This window comes from Mustela lutreola, chromosome 1 (genome assembly GCF_030435805.1).
Source record: "Mustela lutreola isolate mMusLut2 chromosome 1, mMusLut2.pri, whole genome shotgun sequence".
In the NCBI taxonomy this organism is placed as follows: domain Eukaryota; kingdom Metazoa; phylum Chordata; class Mammalia; order Carnivora; family Mustelidae; genus Mustela; species Mustela lutreola.
The window spans coordinates 200,285,186-200,309,240 of record NC_081290.1 but is presented as its reverse complement, the minus strand read 5'-3'; the positions used below and the strand labels follow the sequence as shown (position 1 = coordinate 200,309,240).

Here is a 24,055-nt window from a genome sequence, read left to right as displayed (position 1 = left end):
CTGCTTGCCTTCTGCTTCCTCATCACTGGGCTCAAGCCCTAGGTCTCCTCGGGCTCCCTGACCAGTGGGGAGTCCGCTTCCCCCTGCTCCTGGGCTCGCACGCGCTGTCTCTCTCTTGCTTTCTCAAATCGCAGACCAGTCAGTCGGTCAGTCTTTGGGGAGAGAAAAAGGCAATCGCGGCTATTGTTCACCTGCGGTGGGCCAGAGACTTTGATAGGCGCTGTACGCGGTAGCTGCCTTGGGCCGACTGGCTGTCAGGGACTCCCGACAGGGGTGAGTCGGAGGTCAGCCCCTTTCACCTGAGTTGGGAATGATTGCTGCGCTCGGGTGCAAGTTCCCTGCGGCTGGGCAGAGGCAGACCCCGTGGAGGGCGGGGTTCATTTTGAAGGGGAGGAGTAGGGGCCCTGAGTGATGGGCTTTCTTCATGGTCTGCATGGAAAAGGGCACCAGCCAAGTCCCAGGTCCACCCCGGCAGCACTGCGTTTCCACCTTGGCCATCTATGCCATATTTTAATTTTAATTTTTATTTGTTCTTGTGGTAAAATATATATAAAATGAAATCTACCCTTTAACCATTTTAAGCGTACCATTCAATGGCAGTAAGTACATTCACAGTGTTGTACAACCATCACCATTATTGATTTTCAGAACTTTTTCATCATTCTAGTTACTTTACCCATTAAACAATAACGCGCCCAGGCCTCCGGGAACTTCTGTTCTACTTCCGGTGTCTACTCTAGGTTTCTTTGGAAGCAGAGGACTACAATAGCTGTCCTTTTGTGCCTGGTATATTTCACTTAGCTTCATGTTTTTAAGGTCCCTCCACTTGAGAGCATCTGCCAGAATTGACTTCCTTTTCATTTAAAAAAAATATTATTTTTAAAATTATTTATTTATTTGACAGAGAGAGAGAGAGAGAGAGGGTGAGTGAGGGAACACAAGCAGGGGGAGTGGGAGAGGGAGAAGCAGGCTTCCTGCTGAGCAGAGAGCCCAAGGCAGGGATGGATTCCGGGATCCTGGGATCATGACCTGAGCGGAAGGCAGATGCTTAACGACTGCCTCTATTTTATTTTATTTTTAAATAATGTTTATTTTATTTTTATTTCAATTTCCTTCCTTTTTAAAGCCAAGTAATATTTTATTCTTTGTGTAGACCACATTGCATTTATCTTTTCATCTGTTGATGGCATCTATGGCATTTTTTAGAGCAGTGTTCTGGGCTCGTAATCAGGATCTCATTTGTCTCTGTGGGAGTGGGAGAATGGTGGGAGCCTATCAGGTGTCTCTTCCCCCAACCCAAACTGTAAATGCTGTTTCTTTTACCTTAGGAAATCTTTATCAGGGAATAATCTCCTGTTCTGCTTTCACTACAAATTCTTATCCTGTTACCTCAGAACAATCAGATTCTTTTTTTTCCCTCCTGGACTTTTCTCTGTCTTCTCTGCCCCACTCCCCAGCCTACTTCCTACTTCCTTGTTTAGTAATTTCTTCTGAGACTTCTCTTCATCTCCACCCTGTTATTTCCTTTGTGCTCCTGCCTGCTTTCCACCCAGTCTCTTCTGGGAAACTTAGATTTTCTTATGTATCCTCGTTGCTTTCCTCTTGTCTTTTTTTCTGGCCTTTCTTATTCCCTTCCCTCTTTCCCCTAGTTAGTTTCTTCTTGCGATACCATTTTTAATTTATGGCTCAAAATTCACTCCAATGATTATTTCTCTTATTTAACTTCTGAAGTGTTTACCATAGTCAAGTGTTCTAAGCATTTTGCAAATATTAACTCACTTAATCCTCTTTACACCTCTATGAAGAAGATCCTATTCCTGTTGCCATGTTACAGTGGATGACACTGAGCCACAGAGAGGCTAGGTAATTTGTACAAGGTTAACCATTTGTGAAGGGTGGAGCCAGGACTGAAAGCCAGAGGTATGGCTTCGGCTTCTGAGCCCTGACCCGCTTCCCTGGCCTGAATGTAGCTCTTTCTAACTCAAGGGCAGAGGGGGCATAGTTCAAGGTCAAGTTTCTATCTCAAGGGCAGAGGGGGCATAGTTCAAGGTCAAGTTAAACATAAAAAATGCTTGTCCCACCAAGCTCTAAACCATTAGAAGTGCTATATCTGGAAGTCTCATTGTAGCTGGTGCCTAGGGCTATAAGAGCAGCTGGGTCTGGGGGTCCCAAACAGATGGGTTCCACTGCTGGCTGCTAACAAAATCCACAGGCAGAGAAGCAAGTGGTGGGGAAACAAGAAAGGAATTTATTTCAGTGAGTCCAACATGGGGAAGACGGCAGACCAGCATCTCAAAGACTGTCTCCAAAGTGCTGAAAATAGTTCAGGTTTATATAAGGAAGATGTGGGGCAAAGGTGGGTGGCTAAGTGCAGGTGGGTAGTGACGGTCAGGTCAGTCATTGTCTTAGGGTCAGTCCTGTGGGGTCTTGCTGACTCAGGGCAGCCCTCATTGCTTGAGGGGGGTAATTTTGTCTGCAGAGTCTTCTGCCTGAGCCCAGAGACTTGCTGGAATGAAGAACCCAACAGAAAGCTTAAGGTCAAAATGGAGGCAGCCAAAGTCCTTTTTCATTGTCTTATATATTCACGGGAGTCTTTATTTACCTTTTATTTTATTCTCTTTAAATCTGTACTTTTTTCAAGTACCATGATTTTAAAAATATCATTTAATTTTAATTATAGATTAAGAACTGAAAAGATATATAAAATTGAATTATAGAATTGAAAAGCAGTTTGATGAAGTTATTATGTAAAGAGGTCACTGATTTTCCTTGGAACATTAAGTTTTATTTTCTAGCTTTGTTTAATCACTGACTCATAACAGATGGTTCCTTACGTTTCTATTTCAGCTAAATTTATTTTATTTCAATTGAATTATTAGTAAATATTCTTTGTTATTATCCAGGGAATCAAAATATAGTGTGCAACATAACTTTCGAGGAAATATACAAAGCATTATCCACCAATTTAAATTCTTAGCGTTTGAAGTGTAATCCATGCCTAAATTGCTTTCTGTCTTGTACTCATCTTTACTGGGGTGGTTTAGCTGGGAAGTCAAGGACAATAAACTTCAAGGAAAAAGAGGAAAGCTAAGACAAACAGCTTTAGGCAATGTAAGAAATTCTGCTTTAAAGCATGTAAATCCTTTCCACTGTCAGCCCAGTGTGGTGGAGGGGTGAGAGCGCTGACAAGTCTCAGGCCTGACTTCTGTGCTGTCTTTACTTGCTGCTTGACTTGAAGTGATTCGCTCGCTCTCTCTGGTTGGTGACTTTGTCGTATATAAAATAGAACCTGCTCCAGATGACTGGTTCTCAACAGCACCCCCCCCCCCCCATAGTGTTCTACAGCTGCACCAAGGTGTTCTTTTATTTAAATAAAAATAAAGTATAGAATTTTCTTACATTTTACCACCTGAAATGTCATTAACCCTTTGTTGCTATTGCTGCCAATCATCTTAGCCAGCGCCAGGAGGTGGCAACTGAACAAGTGCCCAGGAAAAAAGTGGAAAACTTGGGAATATCTAGTCTGCTCAATTTGATAGTTTTTGAGGAAGTTATAAAGTGAGATTGGATGTGATTTTTTTTGTAGAGTTCACATAGTGGAGTTATTGGTGCCGAATCACAACACAGGGGAAGTGTTTGCAATTTGTAGGATGAGAAGACGTGTAGAATAGTGGCCAAACACGCAGACTCCGCAGCCAGGTCGCTCAGGTGGGGACCGCAGCTCTGTGACTGACTGACAAGCTCGGCTTCCCAGACAAGTTCGCTGAACCTCCCCCTCTCTCTGTTGCTCACCTGTGCGGTGCAGGTAATGAGTAACGAACCTACTTCATAGGTTATTGTGAGGATGAAATGAATCAGTGCATCCGAAAGTATTTAGAACATGCCTAGCACATAGTAAGTACTTTACAAATATCAGCTATCATTATTGTGTGGTATGAACGAATCTATTAATATTTAATTGTACTCAACAAAGAACATTGATTGCTGGGGCTGTCTCCGACACATATTTAAGAACCACGGGCCTGGAATTTCTCTTCTTGTTCTGAAATTTTGTTATTCCATGTCCTAGAATTGGATTCACTATAATCTTTTTTTTTTTAAGATTTTATTTATTCATGTGGGAGAGAGAGAGAGAGAGCATGAGTGGGGATGAAGGGCAGAGGAAAATGGAGACGCAGACTCTCTCACTGAGTGGGGAGCCAGACATGGGGCTCGATCCCAGGATCCTGGGATCATGACCTGAGCCGAAGGCAGATGTTTAACCGAATGAGCCACCCAGACCAGACGCCCCTATAACAGCATTTTATAGGGAAATTGTATTTATAGCTCAAGCTGGTTTCTAGGGTACGCATCTACCTTTGAAGGCAGATCTGGGCCTTGTTTTCTACCTCTGCGTGCAGGTGATGAAGGGAGAGCTCGTCAACCTTAATCCTGGGTGGTTTTAGAGGAGTGGCTTCCTTCAGCACTGTAGGCCCTGGGGTGGTGGGAACCAGGCTGGTGGATGATGAGGGATATGGCTCAGGGGTGGCAGTGTGTTGGGAACTGCAGGAACCAGGAGGAGGGCAGGCATTTGGGGAGTCTGGGTGCACAGGAACACTCCATTGTTCTGTGCAGAGCGAACCAGATTGGTGAACTGGCTGGAAAAGTCTGCATTTATCTTTCCTTCTTCCTTCCTCTTCCTTCCTCTGTCACTCTTCTCATGCAGGTGTCACCTGGAGTGACCTGGGAAGTGGGCTGTCCATCTCCCCAACCAGACTGCGAGTTCTGCAGGAGCAGGGTTTTTGCTCACCTTTTTGTGTATCTGATGTTCACAAAGCCTGAAAAAAATGGCTACCATTTCTTGAATATTCGTCATTACGCTGTGTGATCCTAAGTATTACCGGGTTTTACTGAATCCGAGAGAGTGGTAAGATACATAATTGCGTTATGTATTGTTACAGAAGAAAAGGCAAGCCAGTTAAATTCTGATACAAGTGCTTTTTCCACTTAGAATTTTTACTATATACTTCTTGAAAGAGCTCTTTTGGATTTATTTAGACATAGATTTTTTTTTTATCACATCACCCTATGGACACATAAAAGGGAAAATGTAAGTGAAATAAATCGATTAAGGTATTGCCCCAATTTTATCACTTTCAGAGTCTGACTCTTCAGAATCACTTTTCACTCAGAGTCATTGACTTATTTCTGTGCCACCAAGAGTGTTGGTGATGCAGTGTTTCTTGGGGCACCTGGGTGGCTTCAGTTCGTCTTTGGCCCAGGTCATGATCTCAGGGTCTTGGGATCAAGCCCCACACTGGGCTTCTTGCTCAGTGAGAAGCCTGCTCCTCCCTCTCCCTTTACCCTTCCCTATGCCTCCCTAGTGCTCTCTTTTCTGTCTCAAATAAATGAATCTTTAAAAAAAAAAAAAAGTGTTGGTGTTTCAGTGTCTCTTAAAAGAGGTCAATGCTGCTGTCTCCAGGAATCTCCTCCAAGCAGCTACTATCTATTCTGGGAGTTTTGATCCTGGTGTTTTCTCGACCTGTGGCAGGCTAGTCTTTCCCCGTATCTCATTAATGACAGTACATACTGCGGCTTCCTCCATATCACTGTCTTCCATACCCAGGTCCTTTGCTTGTTAAGGTTATTTTCCCAGTTATGGATATTTGCTTCCCTAATCAGATTTATGCTCAACTGCTGTTCCCATGCCTTTCACTTCTAATGCCAAATTATAGTGTAATCTCCTTGAAGACGTTTAAAATGGCAGTTAGACTCAGGGTGTCCAGTGTTGACAATATGCATGACTCAGTGAAGCAAGGACAAAACTAATAAATGGCTGTGCGCAAGGTCACACACAACAGGCAGTGGCATCCACGTCCTGACTGACACCTTGAGGACAGCAACCACAGGACACCACAGTTATAAAATAGATTCCTAGTTCAGAAATGTTAAAATGTGAAAAAAAAAAATGCATTATAGGCCTGACAAAATGCAAATTGTTAATTCCAACGACATCCATGCTGGGCAGATAATTTGGATTTTCAGACAAGGAGACTGGATGTTTCTTACTAACATCATAGCTATGAAGCACATGGTAGATTTGGGAGAGTAGAATCCAGATTTGTCTGATTCTAAAGGTCATACTTCCATCTATATAACATTACCCCAGAAAAAATAGAATGGAAGCTTCAAGGAAGCAAGGATTTTTTTTAATACTTTTTTTTTTTAAAGTTTTTTTATACAAGGATTTTTTTAGGACCTAGAACATCCTGGCATATACTAAGTACTTAATAACTATTTGTTGAATAAAGCCCTTAAAGAGAAGATAGAAGTGCAGTCATGTCCTTCTTTTCCTAGAAATGAAGTCTGTAACATTTTGGACAAGGGGTAAAAGCAGGGAGGATGGGTGACTATTTTCTAGACAAGCTGCAGTTTGTGGTTCACCCGTTCTTCCAGGTCTTAGAAGAGGCAAAATGGTGAGGAGTCAAAGGGCGTCTGTCTGTAGCTGAGAGTATGTCAGCACTAGCCTGTTGGACAGCACTAGGGTAGTTTCTGGCCTCTTCTTCCTCATCTCCTGCAAATCAAGATCAGCAGGACTCTGTAAATTGTGCAGTTAAAAATAAACAAAAAAGGAAGCCAATCTGATAAGCCTTACCCTAAAGGAAGCTTGTGTTCAGGACATTTATATGTGATCAGTTGCTAGGTTTTAAACAATATGAAATGTTTAGAAAATTCTGACGAGCTGATAGCTCATCTGTAAAATACAAAAGTTAACATATTTGAATACTACTTTGTGCTAGATCTTGCGCCTAGAATTTCTCCATATATCAGGTAATCCCTACAGTAACTCTGGGAGGTAATTACTGTCTCCATTTTCTATGATGATATTGAGGAATAAGTTATACTCTAGTGAGTGGTGGAGGCCATCTGGGAGCCGGGGTGTTTAACTGAGAATCTGCAGATTTGCTTCTGTTCTCTGCTGCTTCCTCTCTAAGCTTAAGGCAGAATTAGACTTTAGAAACCACTTTATGCTCTTTTTAAAAATTATTACTGGGGCGCCTGGGAGGCTCAGTGGGTTAAAGCCTCTGCCTTTGGCTCAGGTCATGATCCCAGGGTCCTGGGATCGAGCCCTGCATCGGGTTCTCTGCTCAGCTGCGAGCCTGCTTCCTCCTATCTCTCTGCCTGCTTCTCTGCCTACTTGTGATCTCTGTCTGTCAAATAAATAAATAAAATCTTTTAAAAAAATTATTATTTAATTTATTTATTTGAGAGAGCATAGAGAGGGACAGAGAGGGGAGAGAAAGGGAGAGAATCCCAACCAGACTGTGCAAGGAGCTGGACATGGGGCTTGATCTCACAACCATGAGATCACGACCTGAGCTGAAACCAGGAGATGGACGCTTAACTGACTGAGCCACCCAGGCACCCACCACTCTACCCTCTTATTTTACAACAAGGATACTGATGCTAGAGGATATAAAGTGACTTATTTAGGAGTGCTTGGGTGGCATAGTTGGTTGTGGAGGTGGGGGGAGAGAGAGATTGAGAGAGAGAGAGAGAGAGAGAGAGAGAGAGCAGACTCCCTGCTGAGTGCAGATCCCTGTGTGGGGCTCCATCTCATGATCCTGAGATCACGTCCTGAACTGAAATCAAGAGTCTTACCCTACTGTGCCACCCAGGCACCCCAGTAAGGATTTTATTTTATTTTATTTATTTATTTTTTTTTGACAGAGAGAAATCACAAGTAGATGGAAAGGCAGGCAGAGAGAGAGAGAGGAGGAAGCAGGCTCCCTGCCAAGCAGAGAGCCCGATGTGGGACTCGATCCCAGGACCCTGAGATCACGACCCGAGCCGAAGGCAGCGGCTTAACCCACTGAGCCACCCAGGCGCCCCAAGGATTTTATTTTTAAGTGACTTCTGTATCCATTGTGGGGCTTGAACCCACAACCCCAAGATCAAGAGTCGCATTCTCTACTGACTGAACCAGGCAGGTGGCCCTTAGACTTGAGTTTTCTTGAGCAATTTATTAAATAATAAATAATTGCGGAATGTCACACTGGTGTTTAAGTAGTTTCATAGGGAGAGAAACTCAATAGGTTTTATGACTCTATCTTCAAGAACTACCAAGTGGATAATCGGTAGCACTGCTTTGGATTCCAGACACTATCTGAATGAAAGAGTTTTCACCATCTTGGGTTTCTTTATTTGCTATTGGTATTCTAAAATTTTTAGAGCTGTGGCTGGGCGGTACTTGACATCCTGATTGCTAAATGTGTCTTGCAAACTTTTCTATGTGTAGATAATGTTCTTTTGTTTTGTTCCACATCTGCTAAGTAGTTATCTCCTTTTTTCTTCTCTTTAATCTTGTTTTCTATGGTTTACTGGTATTTTATGCCAGATGTAGTGTCTGTGTCCTTATTTGGGAAAGATTAGGAACAAGGTATTTCAGTCTGGGGCAAATGTCCCATTCCTTCCTGTTTCTGCTTATTTGCTCCTACCTTCCTTCAGGTGTCCTCTTCTCGGAGACCAGCCCTGAGCATCCAGTTGGCATTAGGTGTCCTCTTTTACCCTGGCTACTGTGATAGCTTTTTCTTTTCCTTTTTTTTAAAAGATTTTATTTATTTATTTGAGAGAGAGAGAGTTTGAGAGAGTGAGTGGGTGGAGGGGCAGAGGGACGAGCAGACTCCCCGTGGATCAGGGAGCCTGATGCGGGACTCATCTGAGAACCCTGGGATCATGAGACGCTTCATTGACTGAGCCGCCCGGGCATCCCTGTGATAGCTTTTTAAACACTCCCTACACGTTATTGAGTACTTGCCATGTGCCAGATCTAGAGTTACTTTTGTGAACACACACATTCCTTGGCATGTAGGAACTTAGAGTTGAGATGGAGAGCCAGTTTGACACAAAAATGCAATGTGATTGAATACCTTTTTAAAAAAGCTAATATAGGGACGCCTAGGTGGCTCAGTTGGTTGGACGACTGCTTTTGGCTCAGGTCATGATCCTGGAGTCCCAGGATCGAGTCCCACAATCAGGCTCCCAGCTCCATGGGGAGTCTTCTTCTCTCTTTGACCTTCTCCTTGCTCATGCTCTCTCACTGTCTCTCTCTCAAATAAATAAATAAATAAATCTTTAAAAAAAAAAAAGCTAATATATGAGTGTTTGTTACGTAACAGCCATTGTACTAAGCACCTCACATGCATTTTTCATGTCAGTCTCTCAATAAGCTTATGATCCCCATTTTCTAGAGAAGTAACAGGAATTTAGAGAACATCTGTGTTTTGTGTGAGGCCAGTTGTGTTTCAGAGTTGCTATCCAAATCCAGGTCCAGAGCCCAAACTCTTTTTTTTTTTTTTAAGATTTTATTTATTCACTTGAGAGAGAGAGGGACAGAGAGAGTACAAGCAGGGGGTGAGACAGAGGGTGAGGGAGAAGCAGAGGCCCCACTGAGCTGGGAGCCCAAGGCAGGGCTTCATCCTAGGACCTGGAGATCATGACCTGAGCCAAAGACAGACATTTAACAAAGACTGAGCTGCCCAGGCACCTCCAGAGCCCAAGCTCTTAACCACTGTGCTTTGGACTGACTGATGTGTTTTCACAGGTCTGAGCGCTTCTCCCTGTGTGTCCCCTATGCCCTCATGCACTAGGCACAGGGAGCTGGGTGCCACTGTTGGAGTTTGAGAACTAATAATGACCTACCAGTCAGACGGTGGCTGTAAGTGATTCAACATCTTCCCTTAGAGACTTCAAAAGAATTCAAGATACTAACAAATGGGGACGCCTGGGTGGCTCAGTTGGTTAAGCAGCTGCCTTCAGCTCAGGTCATGATCCCAGCGTCCTGGGATCAAGTCCCACATCGGGCTCCTTGCTCGGCAGGGAGCCTGCTTCTCCCTCTGACTCTGCCTGCCACTCTGTCTGCCTGTGCTTGCTCTCCCTCTCTCTGTCAAATAAATAAATAAAATCTTTAAAAAAAAAAAAAAAAAAGATACTAACAAATGTAAAACGCCCTCCAAGTTATTCATCACAGTGTTGCTTGTAATAGGGAAAGACTAGAAATAACCTAAATGTTTATCCACAGGAGATTAAATAAATTAGTGTGTATGTATACACAGTGAAACGATGCAGTGGGAGGAAATGAAATAATGGATAGGTAACAATGTAGAAGGTATGGTGTTTTGTAGAATAAACATGGCTCAGCAGAGATGTTACTTTTTTTTTTTAAAAGATTTTATTTATTTATTTATTATTTATTTGACAGAGAGAGCGAGAGAACACAAGCAGGCAGAGAGGCAGGCAGAGGCAGAGAGAGAAGCAGGCTCCCCACTGAGCAAGGAGCCTGATGCAGGGCTTGATCCCAGGACCCTGAGATCATGACCCGAGGTGAAGGCAGCGGCTTAACCCACTGAGCCACCCAGGTGCCCTGAGATGTTACTTTGTATAGAATCAATAGTATGCTGCCATTTGTGGTGGGAGAGACAGAGTATGTATGTATGTATGTATTATGTATGTATGTATGTATTATGTATGTATATATGCATGCAAGTTCTGCGCCCAGGCTGGGGTTTGAACTCATGACCCAGGGATCAAGAATCATGTGCTCTACCAATTGAGCCAGCCACATGGCCCTGTATTTTTGCATGTATATGTGTAGCATATCTCTGGAAGTGCAGACAAAAAATTGATAATATAGGTGGCTTCTGAAGGGTGGTTAAGGGATTCCAGGTACGGAGATTGTCCATACCTTTTTATGCCTTTTGAATTTGAATTTGAAATAATAAGCAGCTTCCTAGAAATGAAAACAAATACAGAATGGCACTCTGAGCTGTGTATGTTTCATGGGTGTGTGGGATAAGCCTGCCTTGGTCCTTGTCCCATCCCAGTGCCTGGCAGAGTGTGCAGTATTTATGCACTTGAGTATGCACCAAGTTGAAAAAACAGTCTCAAATTCCTATATAGGAAAGATACAACATCTTTTTTGTGGTATTCTTGCTAAAAAAACACATCCTGAATCTAATCGTGAAGAAATAATTGGACAAATTCAAATTGAGGAACAGTCTGAAAAATAAATGGCCTGTGCATTTTAAAAATGTCAAGGTCATGGATGACTAAGAAAGACTAGGAGACCGTTCCAGAGCAGAGGGGATGGAGGCATACGACAACTGGATGCACTGCATGAAATGCCAGACTGGATCCAGGGCCAGAAAAAAAAGTTGAGGGGTGCGTGGGTGGCTCAGCTGTTAAGCGTCTGCCTTCGGCTCAGGTCATGGGATCAAGCCCTGCACTGGGCTCCTTGATCGGGGGAATCCTGCTTCTCCCTCTGCCACTCCCCCTGCTTGTGTTCCCTCTCTCTCTGTGTCTCTCTCTGTCAAATAAATAAATAAAATCTTAAAAAAAAAAAAGTTGTTTCTTTCTCTATGAAGGATATTAATTAGATAGTTGGCAAAACACGAATAAGGTCTGTAAATTAGATAATAGCACCGTTTCATTGTAACTTTCTGGTTTGTTCCGAGTAATTTGAGAAAAAGTACTGTTTTTAGGAAATAGGTACTTAGGAATTTAGTAATAAAGGGGCACGTGTCTGCAACTTACTCTCAAATAAGGGAGGGAGTAAGAGGGAGAAAGAGGGAGACGACAAAATAAAGTAAACATGTAGAATGCTAACATTTGGTAAATCTGAAGAAATACAGGTATTATTTCTACCATTTTGTAGCTATTCTCTCAAACTATTTCAAAATTAAAAAAACAAACAAACCACTTCTTATATGGAACATCTTGTGATTTCATAATATTGAACCTTTTATGTCCTGTTGTACAATTTAGTAGTTATCTTCATGAGTATCTTAATGTTTTTGGTGACATTTATTCCTAGATTTCTTAATATATTTGTTCCTCTAAAAAAAAAATAATAGCTTTGTTCACGTATAATTCACATAGTATGCAGCTCGCCCTGAATATCTTTTTATACGTGCTTGAATAGTATTCTTATGTAAGAAAGGTATCCTTTTTTTTAAAATAACAAACTTCATTAGGGTATAATTACGTAATTAATTAATTTTAAAAAGCTTTATTTTATTTTATTTTTTAAAAGATTTTATTTATTATTTGGCAGAGAGAGACACAGCGAGAGAGGGAACGCAGGTGGGGGAGTGGGAGAGGGAGAAGTAGGCTTCCTGCTGAGCAGAGAGCTGGATGCAGGGCCCGATCCCAGGACTCTGGGATCATGACCCAAGCTGAAGGCAGACGTCCAAGGACTGAGCCACCCAGGCACCCCAGAAAGCTTTATTTATTTTAGAGAGGACGCATGCATGTAACATGCAAGTGAGGGGAGGGACAGAGAGAATGGGAGTGAGACTCTCAAGCACTCAGGCACTCTCCACTGAGCATGGGTTCCTGACAGGGGGCTGCATCACAGGACTTTGAGATCACAACCCAAGCTGAAATCAAGAGCCTGCTGCTCAATACACTAAGCCCCCAGGTGCCCCTAATTTACACATATTTTAATTGAATAGCTTGATGACTTTTGATACATGTATTCCCCATGTAACCACAACCCCAGTCTGGATACAAGGTATAAAACACTACCACTTATCCAGAAAGTTCCCCTATAACTCTTTGTTTATGCATTCACCTGTTGGTAGACATGGGCTTTGTTTCCAGCATCCTCTGACGGAGAGGAGAAGAGTCAGGTGTATGTATGCAGGGGTGATTTTGCGGGGGGTAAGGATGACAATGCTGAGGTGAAGTGGGGACAGGCTCCTCAGCGGCTCAGGAGAGTCTCCCAGGCAGCGTGATGTGGCAGTTCCTGTTTTCCAGAGTAAGGGCCAGACATTGGATATTGTAGTCTTTTCTTTTATTACAGTCTTTTCTTTCTTTCTTTTTTTATGAAAGATTTTATTTATTTTAGAGTGAGAGGAGGGACAGAGAGGGCAGGGAGAGAGAATCCCCAGCAGACTCCACACTGAGCCCTGAGCCCAATGCAGGGCTCCATCCCATAGCCCTGAGATCATGACCTGAGCCAGAACCAAGAGTCGGTTACTTAACTGCCTACCCTACTCAGGAGCCCCTCCAGTCCTTTCTTTCTTCTTCTTCCTCTTTTTTTTAAAAGATTCCATTTATTTATTTGACAGAGAGAGAGAGAGAACGCACAAGCAGGCAGAGCAGCAGACAGAGAGGTGTGGGAAGCAGGCTCCTCTTTGAGCAGAGAACCCAATGCGGGGCTCCATCCCAGGACCCTGGGATCATGACCTGAGCTGAAGGCAGAGGCTTAACCCACTGAGCCACCCAGGCGCCCTTCCTTTCTTTCTTCTTTGAGTCTTATTCTGGTTTAGACATCAGAGCATGTGCAGTCTAAGAATATGCTTTTTGGGGGCGCCTGGGTGGCTCAGTGGGTTAAGCCGCTGCCTTCGGCTCAGGTCATGATCTCAGGGTCCTGGGATCGAGTCCCGCATCGGGCTCTCTGTTCAGCAGGGGGCCTGCTTTCCCTTCCTCTCTATCTGCCTGCTTCTGTCTACTTGTGTTCTCTGTCAAATAAATAAATAAATCTTTAAAAAAAAAAAAAGAATATGCTTTTTGGCTTATTTCCGTTAATAATGGGAAAAATTCTGACTGGATCTGGGCCAATGGTCTTCCTTACCTTTGGTGTAGTGGTGTTCTGAGCGGTTTTACCTTTCCCGTTTATGCATGCTGCTTTAATGGGATGGCGGGAGGAGGTATATCAGGCGTGGCTGCTCCATTAAACAGCAAAATCTCACATGAGTCTTAACATGTCCATGATTTATCACCATCAGAAGGGAAGATTGATTTCCTTAAAATACTATTTTGGAAAAATTTTTAAAAAAATGGAAAAAGACCACCTATCTTGGAAAAGATTTCAAGATGTAGATTTAGTGCAGGTTGATGTTTATTAAGGTTTGTGATTTGTTCATTAATTGATCCTGCATTAACCAAATGGGAAACAGAATTACATTTATATTCACCAGATTGTGGCCCCCAAAATTCAGTCTTCTCTGCCTGCCATTTTCCTGTTTTTGTGACTTTTATTATTCTGCTGTTCATTTCGCGTAGGTGGTGTAGGAAGTCAGTGTCTAAGCAAGTGTGCAGGGGACAGCTGAGCTGGGCTGTGCAACAGTCAGGCTTGGGTATGAACCCATCACTTACCTACATTTACTGTCTAGAAACCTTGTTCTCCTCATCAGCAGAACTCAGAGATATACCTGCAGCATTTTTTTTTTTCTATTTTAGTCTATGTTGTTGACCTTCAGTATTTATTCATTTATTTACTTTTTAAAAAAATATTTTATTTATTTATTAGAGAGACAGAGATCACAAGTAGGCAGAGAAGCAGAGAGAGCGAGCAGGGGAAGCAGGCTCGCAGCTGAGCAGAGAGCCCAATGTGGGGCTCGATCCCAGGACCCTGAGAACATGACCTGAGCTGAAGGCAGAGGCTTTAACCCACTGAGCCACCCAGGCGCCCCATCATTCATTTACTTTTTAAGTAAACTACCCCCAACATGAGGTTTGAACTCATGACCCTGAGATTAATAGTCATGTGCTCTATGGACTGACCCAGCCAGGAGCCCCAGACCTTTAGTATTTTTAGTGAGGGTTACACCTACCTGATGAGTGTCTAGAACATAGCAAGCATGCAATACATTGTATTATCATTACAAATAATTTCTCCATTTTCATCTTTTTGTCCAGATATGTTATTTTTTTCCCTTTGTGGTTGAAACTATAATTTATTAAAATGTATTCATCTATTAAAGAACTTGGTTCACTTTCTCTTTTTCTTCAGGCACGTTGCAGAGAGGTCTTTCTGTCCTTCATGAACCCGCACGTGGTAGACAGATGACTGTCCTCTGCCCGGTGCTGCTCTAGGTGCCCCGGACGGACGCGGAGCTGTCCAGCAGGGGGAAGGATGGATTCCAAAGATGAGAGCTCACATGTGTGGCCCACATCTGCCGAGCACGAAGAGAATGCCGCACAGGTGAAGAACGGTCTTTCCAGCGTGGGGCTGGGAGCGGTATTTCAGTTGGGTCGGTTTGCTGACAGCTAAAGAAATACCAGCTTCGCTGTAGTGAGAGTAGCTGGGAGGGAGGGGATGTGCAGGACCAGCACAGGTGGAATACGGAGGGTTTTGGCACTTCGAATGCTCCACAAGTATGGGTCACTATGATTTACAAGGGCTCAGGGACCACCCACAGGCTTCTCTGCCACTTCTGCAACTTACTGTTATGTTTGTTTCACTGCCTGGTTTTATTTTATATTCTTAGTGCTGAAAGCCTCCAACTGGAGTGTTTCTTTCCTGTTACCTAGTATAAGGTTTTGATTCTTCATCTTTAATGAAGTACAAAGTATGTCTACTGAGTGGCTTTTTCTTTTCTTTCAAATTCAGAACGTAAAGGTCTAATGGCAAGCTGTCCCATCGAGTCAGTCACCTGGAAGGCCAGTCACGTATCCAAATGCTGCTGTGATGGATGATCACGGCCTTTTGGACTGTGGTCATAACCAGCAGCGTGTTATTTTGACTATTCTTAGCAAAGGCAAATGTCTGCTTTTTTGATGTGGATTTGAATTCTGGGAACAGTCCACAGTCATATGGAATCCAGTGTGGCCAAAGTATAAAACTTAATTTTTAAGCATTGTAATAAATATGCAATTTTAAGTTAGTTTTTCATTAACTTACATAACCTTAGTATTATTACCAAAATCAGGATGTTAACACTAAAGACTTAAATATACACATTTACTTAAGTAATATGGCAAATATTGCAATAAATAAAATTAGTTTTCTGGTATGATTTAAAGTTTGAGTCTGAATACTTAAAAAAAAAAATGTTCTAGTGATGCTTCCAGCAGGGTAACTGAGAATGCTGTTCTGATTCTCATAGAAACCATGTGAAGACAACTTTCATGTAGCTGTGTATTTTGGTGTATTTTGTTTATGAGTGAAAATGTAGTCCATTCAAAAAACAGGGTCACCATTTTGTAGGTAATTGGATAGTAAACAGCAGAGCTCAACCCCCCTCATTGCTCTCCCTCTTCCCAGTTGTTTCTTTTCCTAGCCAAGAACTCTGATTTAGCAAGATACTGTGTGATGGAGACCAAGTTTCAATGTTAATGCACAGATCTAAAGCCAAAAAGTTATCTTGCAGCACTTCAAGCTGTGCCAATTGTTAGAAGTCCAATTCTTGCAATATACAAACTGTATCTTCATGGACAAATCAAATTTGTGTAGAAGTTGGACAATATACTTAGTTTAAAAGTGGAAGTTTGTTTTATTTCTGTTTGATTGCATTTGGTCTCCAGGTTTCTTTCTGGGGATTAAATTTCCTCATATCGTTTTTGGAATCTACTGCTTCCCACTGGAAAAAAACTGAAATAAAAAAAGTTAGGTCCAAAGCCAGGAAAGCATAAGAGTAAAGATTCTAACTAACGTTGATATCAGCACATAAATTATTTCTCTCCCAAGTGTGTGCTTTGGCCATCTGCTTCCATACCTTCAATATCAGATATCAGGCTGTGTGCCAAGCTCTAGCCTTCAAGAAGTCAAACCTCCTAAGCGGACTATCCAGAAAGCATTTTATAGAATTTAGTTTCTGCTTTCATTCTTGGTAGGTAGAAAATTATTTACCCTGGTGACAACTGAAATGGTTTTCCAAAACCCTTTAAAAGTACTAGACTAGAATTTTCTGTGTCTTTATCTTACTGGCAAGGAAGAGGTCTGTAACATTCATTGACTCAGCATACGCTTACTGCCGTGCCTCCAGTATAGCCTTGGAGTGTGAAAAAAACATGTAGGAAAGAAAGTGACCTTGTTTTAATATGTCTGAAGAAAGGCACTATTAATTATAAAGCAGAATATTAATCATGTGTTGAGGGCAATTGGCTTTTGAGTTGACATTGTTTTACATTGCAGAATAATTTGTATTTCGTATTTTGGTTATGTGGTCAACCAGGAATCTTCAGTCACATTTCCAGGATCAGGTGACTGCCCCCTCATGATTTCCCAAAAGAGATGTCTGCACTGGACATTTGGGGCCAAGAAGAATTTATATCAGTTGCCTGATATTAACTAGCAAATCAGTGACAAGGATTCCTTCCTTGCATCCTGTCCCCAAGTCTCTAACAGTGTAGATGACTAGGGTGTATCAGTTCTCATCCTTCTTTCATTGGGAATATTTTAGAGATACAACTGTGGACTGTGCTTGGTCAGCCAGGTATCTTTGTGAGATTGGTTTTGTTCTATAAGGATACTTGCTATATACTTGCTGCTTTCTGCCCCAGGTGCACTTTGTTCCTGACGCTGGAACTGTGGCTCAGATTGTCTACACCGATGACCAGGTTCGTCCACCCCAGCAGGTGGTGTACACGGCAGATGGTGCCTCCTACACTTCAGTGGACGGGCCTGAGCACACACTGGTGTACATCCATCCTGTGGAAGCCGCACAGGCATGTGAAGGGTTACTGTTTCTAGTTTGTTTGTTAATTGGTTAACTCCCCACTGACTTATGTTTATTTTCTGTCCTCCCTGGGCTAGGTGCTGGTGATGCAAGATATGATTCAGATACAATCTGTGCTTTTCAGGAGCTTATAACTAACTTGGCAGAGGAAGATACACTTTATTTAAATTAAATATAGTAGGAGGTTAGAGTGCTAGCCTCCTCTGAGTTCTTGTCCCAGCAACCGTGGACTAGCTTACCAACTTGTTACTTTTCTGAAGTATCAAGAACCAAGTCAAAAATGGCATTTAGTTCTGTATAGCTTAATCACAGATGGATCAATAAAAACATACAGATTATTTCAGTGAAAGGTGTAAGCAAAAAGTCCTATTGGCTTATTAATAATTGACTGATTTGTAGAACTATAATAGAAGCAAAGGTAAAAGCTGTGCAGTTAGAACTGCTTTCTTTTATTTTTTTCTCAGTGACTTGGCGTGTTAGTTTCCAAATACAAGACACAAACAAATATGTAAATGTCAGTTTGCATGTTAGCGCTTTAGAATGTAAAGAGATCTTTTATTTTTTTTTTTATTTTTTTTTTTTTTAAAGATTTTATTTATTTATTTGACAGAGAGAAATCACAAGTAAGCAGAGAGGCAGGCAGAGAGAGGAGGAAGCAGGCTCCCTGCTGAGCAGAGAGCCCAATGCGGGACTCGATCCCAGGACCCTGAGACCATGACCCGAGCCGAAGGCAGCGGCCTAACCCACTGAGCCACCCAGGCGCCCAAGAGATCTTTTAAATATACTAAAACAAACAAACAAACAAAAACAAGTTTCATACTTTTGTAGTGGAATCTTGGTAATAAAAATTTGCCCTCATGGAATATTTAATCAAGGGGCTCAAATCACTCCCAAGAAGAAATGGGGCCCATCTAATTGAAAACTTCTAAATCTATATAAATGAAAGTCACCAAGTAGTCAGATGGTACTTTTAGGATGTCTCTACTTAGTTTTAATCCCCTGACTATATTAAAACAAGTTCGGATAGTTTATGTAAAGAATGTCCTGTAGGCAACTTATTATTGTGTTACTGAATGTCTGATTTTTGATAATTTAAAAATTTATTTTATTTTAGTAATCTATGCCCAATGTGGGGCTCAAATTCGCAACCCCAAGATCAAGAGTCACATGATCTTTTGATTTTTAATAATTTTTAAATAGCAAGTCTAAGAAATCATGCAACTGACTGAAATTCCTAGATGTACCTCTGGAATCAGAACTGAACCATAGTTCTTATTCCTCTGGGTTTGCTAAAGGCTTGGGCAGAATATTTTTCTGGATTGGTGATTTTCTGTGGTACCTTGACTAAAATGATTTCGAAGATTTTCCTTCTCTAGTTAATTCTGCTGTATCATGACCCAAATTATGTGTTTCAGTAAGACCTTTTAAAAATTATGATTTTTACTAACTTTATGCAGGAATGAATCTATGGAACATTAAATTCAGTTTATTTCCCTTCTACTTTTTTGGTAATGAGCACACATTTATATATATTTGAAAACTATCCTTGTGTATATGTTAGTCTTCTGTGTGTCTGTATGTCTCCATCCATTTTCACTTAATCCCAAGTCTACTCCTGTGGTACACAGTGTGATGTGTGAATGTATGCGCCCTTGTTCATGCCATGTCTTACATTTTTGTGACATACCTTTTTTAATTAGCTCTGACATTCAACCACGAGAGATTTTGCTTAAGGGTAAAATTGTCAAGTATGTTAGCCAGTTGAGATGGTTAACTTACATAATCTCTTTGGAACCATCTGAATGAAAGGTTTTAGCTAAAAGTAAGATTACTGTCTTTATCTTCTTTATTAATGAAGGATTATTACTAGCTATATGGAAATGAAGTCTGCCAAGAATTAGTGCTTAGCAGTAGGATAATTTTTCCTGTGTAGGCAAACTGTCTAAAGATTTATTGATAGGTTTTTTTCCTGTTGTTGTTTCTTTTGTCTAGACTCTGTTTACAGACCCAGGGCAGGTAGCTTATGTCCAACAGGATGCTACAGCTCAGCAGGTAATGAGTCGGTTTTTTGCTTTTTTATTGTTTTTCATTCCCTGGAATGCACTGCCCCCCTCCAACCCACCCCAGCCCTCTGCACCCTGCGTCCTCTGGTTGTCTACTTCTTATGTATTAAGAATGGTCTTTACTTACTTTAATGAAAACAAAGCAAAACAACACTAACGCATTATAATCAGTACATACTGAAATAGTCTGGTAAAAAAAAATGATTTGTCATGGAAATTTAAAAAACCAGTATATTAATAAGATATTGGTTCAAATTCTAAAGAATAATCCTGAAGTTTTAAGTGTCTCTTTTTGGAAATTTGGAAACATTTGGGTAGTTTGTCTATTTTAAATATTGAGGAAAAAATTTCTGCTTAAATGACATACAAATTTGATAGCAATCTTCCTCATTTTAGCTTCTTGAAAAATTGAGATTTTTCATAATTTTCTTTTATTTTTAAAATTTTTTAGAAGATTTTATTTATTGATTTAGGGAAAGTGTGAGCAAACTATGGAGGTGGGGGGAGGTGGGCAGAGGAAGAGAGAGAGAGAGAGAGAAAATCTCCAGTGGACTCTGTGTGGAGCCTGACATGGGACTTGATCTTAAATGATCCTGAGATCATGACCTGAGCCGAAATCAAGAGTTGGAGGCTTACCCGACTGAGCCACCCAGGCGCCTCCTTTTTGGTTTTCTTTTAAAAAGCGTTTTTCCTTTTATCCATGTTTCTACTATCTCCTATTTGACTTGGAGGGATTTCTTCCTTGTTTTTATCTGGGTTGTGAAAGTGATAAGATATAGAAGCTAGATGCCCCTGGTCTTACTCTAAAGGGAATATGGATCCAAATAAGTTTGATTTCCCTGCCGGCGAGTATGACTGCTATTTAGCTGTACCACTGAGCGTCATGAGTGATTATCAAGAAAATTCCCATTAGCAAGCACTTTGTGCCTTTAAATCTTTTTTGGTAGATGATTCAGATACTTTCATTTTAAAATTTGAAAAGTGGACAGTAGTTCTGTTAATACTATTTATGAAATCTAGAGAAAATTCTGAGGAGTCTTTGTCCTATAAGTTATAGTTGAATTTATTCCTGATTGATAGTAATCTGCAAGCTTGTGGCGTCTGTGAACTTGAATGAGCATTTGTCTTAATCTGTTTAGGCTGCTGTAATAGAATCCAAAACACTGGATGGCTTATGAACAATAGAAATTTATTTCTCCCAGTTCTGGAGGGGTGGGGGGCGTCGAAGATCAAGGGGCTGACAGATTCTGGTGAGGGCTTACTTCCTGGATCACAGGCAGCAGGCTTCTTGCTCAGGCCTCGTATGACTGAAGGGGCAAGTGAGCTCTGTGGGCTTCTTTTTTTCCTTTTTTAAAGATTAATTTTTTTTTTCTAGTTTTAAGTAGGCTCTACACCCTACATGGGGCTTCAAGTTACAACTCCAGGATCAAGAGTCACATGCTCTCCAGACTGAGGCAGCCTTGGAGTCTGGGTTTTTGTAAGGATGCTAATCCTGTTCATGAGGGCTCCGTCTTCAATACCTAATCGCCTCTCAGAGGCCCCACATAATACTGTCACACTGAGGATTAGCTTGCTTTCTTTTCTTTTTTCTTTCTTTTCTTTTTTTTAAAAACTTCATTTATTTATTTGGGAGACAGAGAAAGAGAGAGAAGGAACTGGGAGGAGAGGGAGGCGCAGACTGTCCACTGTCCACTGATCAGGGAGTCATCATATCCTCTAAACTGCACTCGAGATGGGTCCTGTGTTGTCCTTGGCTCCTGCTGTGACGACAAGGGCATCAGCACCCGGACAGTTCCTCCCACAGTCCTCTTCTTCGCTGTTCTGTTGTTAGGTGCATTATAATTGTGACTGATAAATTCATGTCCTGTTCAGTAACCACAGTTGTTTAGAGTTTTGCTCCATTCTCTGCTGGCATTTAATTTGTAGAAATGTTGAGTCTAATTTATTTTCCTCATTTCTTTTCTCCTTTTCTCCGCCTGCTTGGTACTTTCTTTCTTTCTTTCTTTTTTTTTTTTTTAATATTTTATTTATTTATCAGAGAGAGAGAGGGGGAGAGAGCGAGCACAGGCAGACAGAATGGCAGGCAGAGGCAGAGGGAGAAGCAGGCTCCCCGCTGAGCAAGGAGCCCGATGTGGGACTCGATCCCAGGACGCTGGGATCATGACCTGAGCCGAAGGCAGCTGCTTAACCAACTGAGCCACCCAGGCGTCCCCCGAGTTTGTTTTTTAAGATTTTATTTATTTACTTGTTTGACAGAGAGACAGACAGACACACACACACACAGACACACACACACAGAGGCAGGGGGAGCAGCAGGCAGGGAGAAACAGACTCTCCGCTGAGCAGGGAGCCTGATGTGGGACTCGATCCCAGGACGCTGGGATCATGACCCCAGCAGAAGGCAGCTGCTTAACCAACTGAGCCACCCAGGTGTCCCTGGTACTTTCTTTATTGTTGAAGTTTTTCTTCGAAGTCTAATGATTTTGCCTGCATATGAATCAGAATTTCCTAGGACAGTATGTGTCCTTCAAATGTATAGGTTAAGACTTTATTTCAGCGAAGTTTTCATCTGTCCGACCTTTGAAAATCTTTTCAGTTTCATTTGGTATGTTCACTTTTCAGGAACATCAGTTCCAAGTATATTGACTCTTGGCATTCCATACCTAACCTATTCTTGATAATCATTTCTTTTTTTAAAGATTCATTTGTTTGAGAGAGAGAGAGAGAGAGAGAGAGAGCGAGTGCTGGCAAATGCACGAGCAGGGTGAGAGGCAAAGGGAGAGGGAGAGAGAACATCTCAAGCAGACTCCCCTCTGAGGCCCGAGCCTGATGAGGAGCTCCATCCCAGGACGCTGGGATCATGACCTGGGCCGAGGGCAGATGCTTAACAGACTGAGCCACACAGGTACCCCTATAATCATTTTAAAAAATATTTTATTTTTCTTTCTTCATTTAAATATTTTATTTATTTATTTGTCAGAGAGAGAGAGAGAAAGAACAAGCAGGGGGAGAGGCAGGCAGAGGGAGAAGCAGGTTTCCGGCTGAGCAAGGAGCCAGATGCAGAATTTGATCCCAGGATGGTGGGATCATAACCTGAACCGAAGGCAGGCACTTACCTAACTGAGCCACCCAGGCGTCCCCCCAACAGTCATTTTTATAGCTATTCTTTTTCATGTTATTTATGTAGTTTCCTTTATGTTCACCCTATTTCTTGCTGTGTTTTTCACTTTTTAGTTAATTATACATACAGGAAAGTACAAAAGATTGTAAGCATATAGTGCAATGATGTATCCCCAAGTGCATGCAGTAGAGAATACATCATTCCCAGCTCCTGAAAGCCAACCTCATGCTTCTCCCCAATCACTTCTTCCTTTCTCCTCACAGAGAACTGCTCTCCTGCTTGCTAACATCATAGATTAATTTTCTGTGGTTTTGAACTGTCTATAAATGGAAATACTTACCATTTCCTTTCTTCATGGCTTCTCTTGTTCAACATGATGCTGGCTAGGGGAGACCTCTTCCCGTTGTTGGGTGTAGCTGTGGGGTTTTGTTTCCTTCTAGTGTTACTGAAATCTAGTATTGAGTTTTATGAATGTACCACAATATACATTCAAGACTGTGATCTTTTCTCCACTTTGTTCTTTGAGAGTTTCTTGGCCCATTGCTTTTCCATAAATATGTTAGAATCAACCTGGAAGTTTCCATGAACGTCCTACAGGATTTCCATTGGAATTTCACTGTATATATGAGTCAGTTTGTGAAGAACTGTTTATAATTTTGAGACCTCCATTCTGTGAACATGATATACCATACATTTAAAATAAAAGTTAAAAAATTGTCTTCAGGTAGAGTCTTACAACATCTTTCAATAGATTTATTCCTAGATATTTGGTGTGTTTTGATGGTATTATAAATGGTATACTTTTTAAAAAATTTTCATCTTCTAACTTTTATTTTGGATTTTCTTGATAATTAGTCATGTTGTCTGTGAATACTGACAATTTTCTTTGTTTTCAATCCTTCCCAAACCTTATATCTTTTAATTTTACGTCTTTTTTTGTTCCCTCTTTGGTCTCATGGCTGGGATCTCTAATACATTGTTAGACAGAAGTGGTGCTAGTAGGTTTCTTTTTTTTTCCTTCCTGCTCTTAGAGGATTTTCACTTTTTTTTTTTGAGGATTTTCACTATTAAGAATGATGTGCATGATACGTAATATAGGATTTTTATAAAAAGAATACCCTTAATCAGCTGAAGAAAGTTCTCTTTATTTTTACTTTTTTTTTTTTTTAAAGATTTTATTTATTTATTTGACAGAGATCACAAGTAGGCAGAGACAGGCACAGAGAGAGGAGGAAGCAGGCTCCCTGCGGACCCTGGGATCTTGACCTGAGCCAAAGGCAGACACTTAACCCACTGAGCCACCCAGGCACCCCTGGATTTTCTTGATAATTAGTCATGTTGTCTGTGAATACTGACAATACTCTTTGTTTTCAACCCTTCCCAAACCTTATATCTTTTAATTTTTTGTTCCCTCTTTTGTCTCATGG

General features: G+C 41.5%; 1 protein-coding gene across 4 annotated transcripts in view; it reads left to right on the top strand.

The window, feature by feature from the left end:
* PRDM10 (PR/SET domain 10) overlaps positions 1-24,055 on the top strand; it is a 98,410-nt gene that overhangs the window by 20,127 nt on the left and 54,228 nt on the right. For all 4 annotated transcript variants that reach the window (XM_059184989.1, XM_059184999.1, XM_059185009.1 and 1 more), the window contains 3 exons: positions 14,777-14,968; positions 17,269-17,433; positions 19,437-19,496. In XM_059184989.1, coding sequence (XP_059040972.1) covers positions 14,900-14,968; positions 17,269-17,433; positions 19,437-19,496 — 294 coding nt within the window. In that variant the 5' untranslated portion in view covers positions 14,777-14,899. The remainder of the gene's footprint in view (positions 1-14,776; positions 14,969-17,268; positions 17,434-19,436; positions 19,497-24,055) is intronic.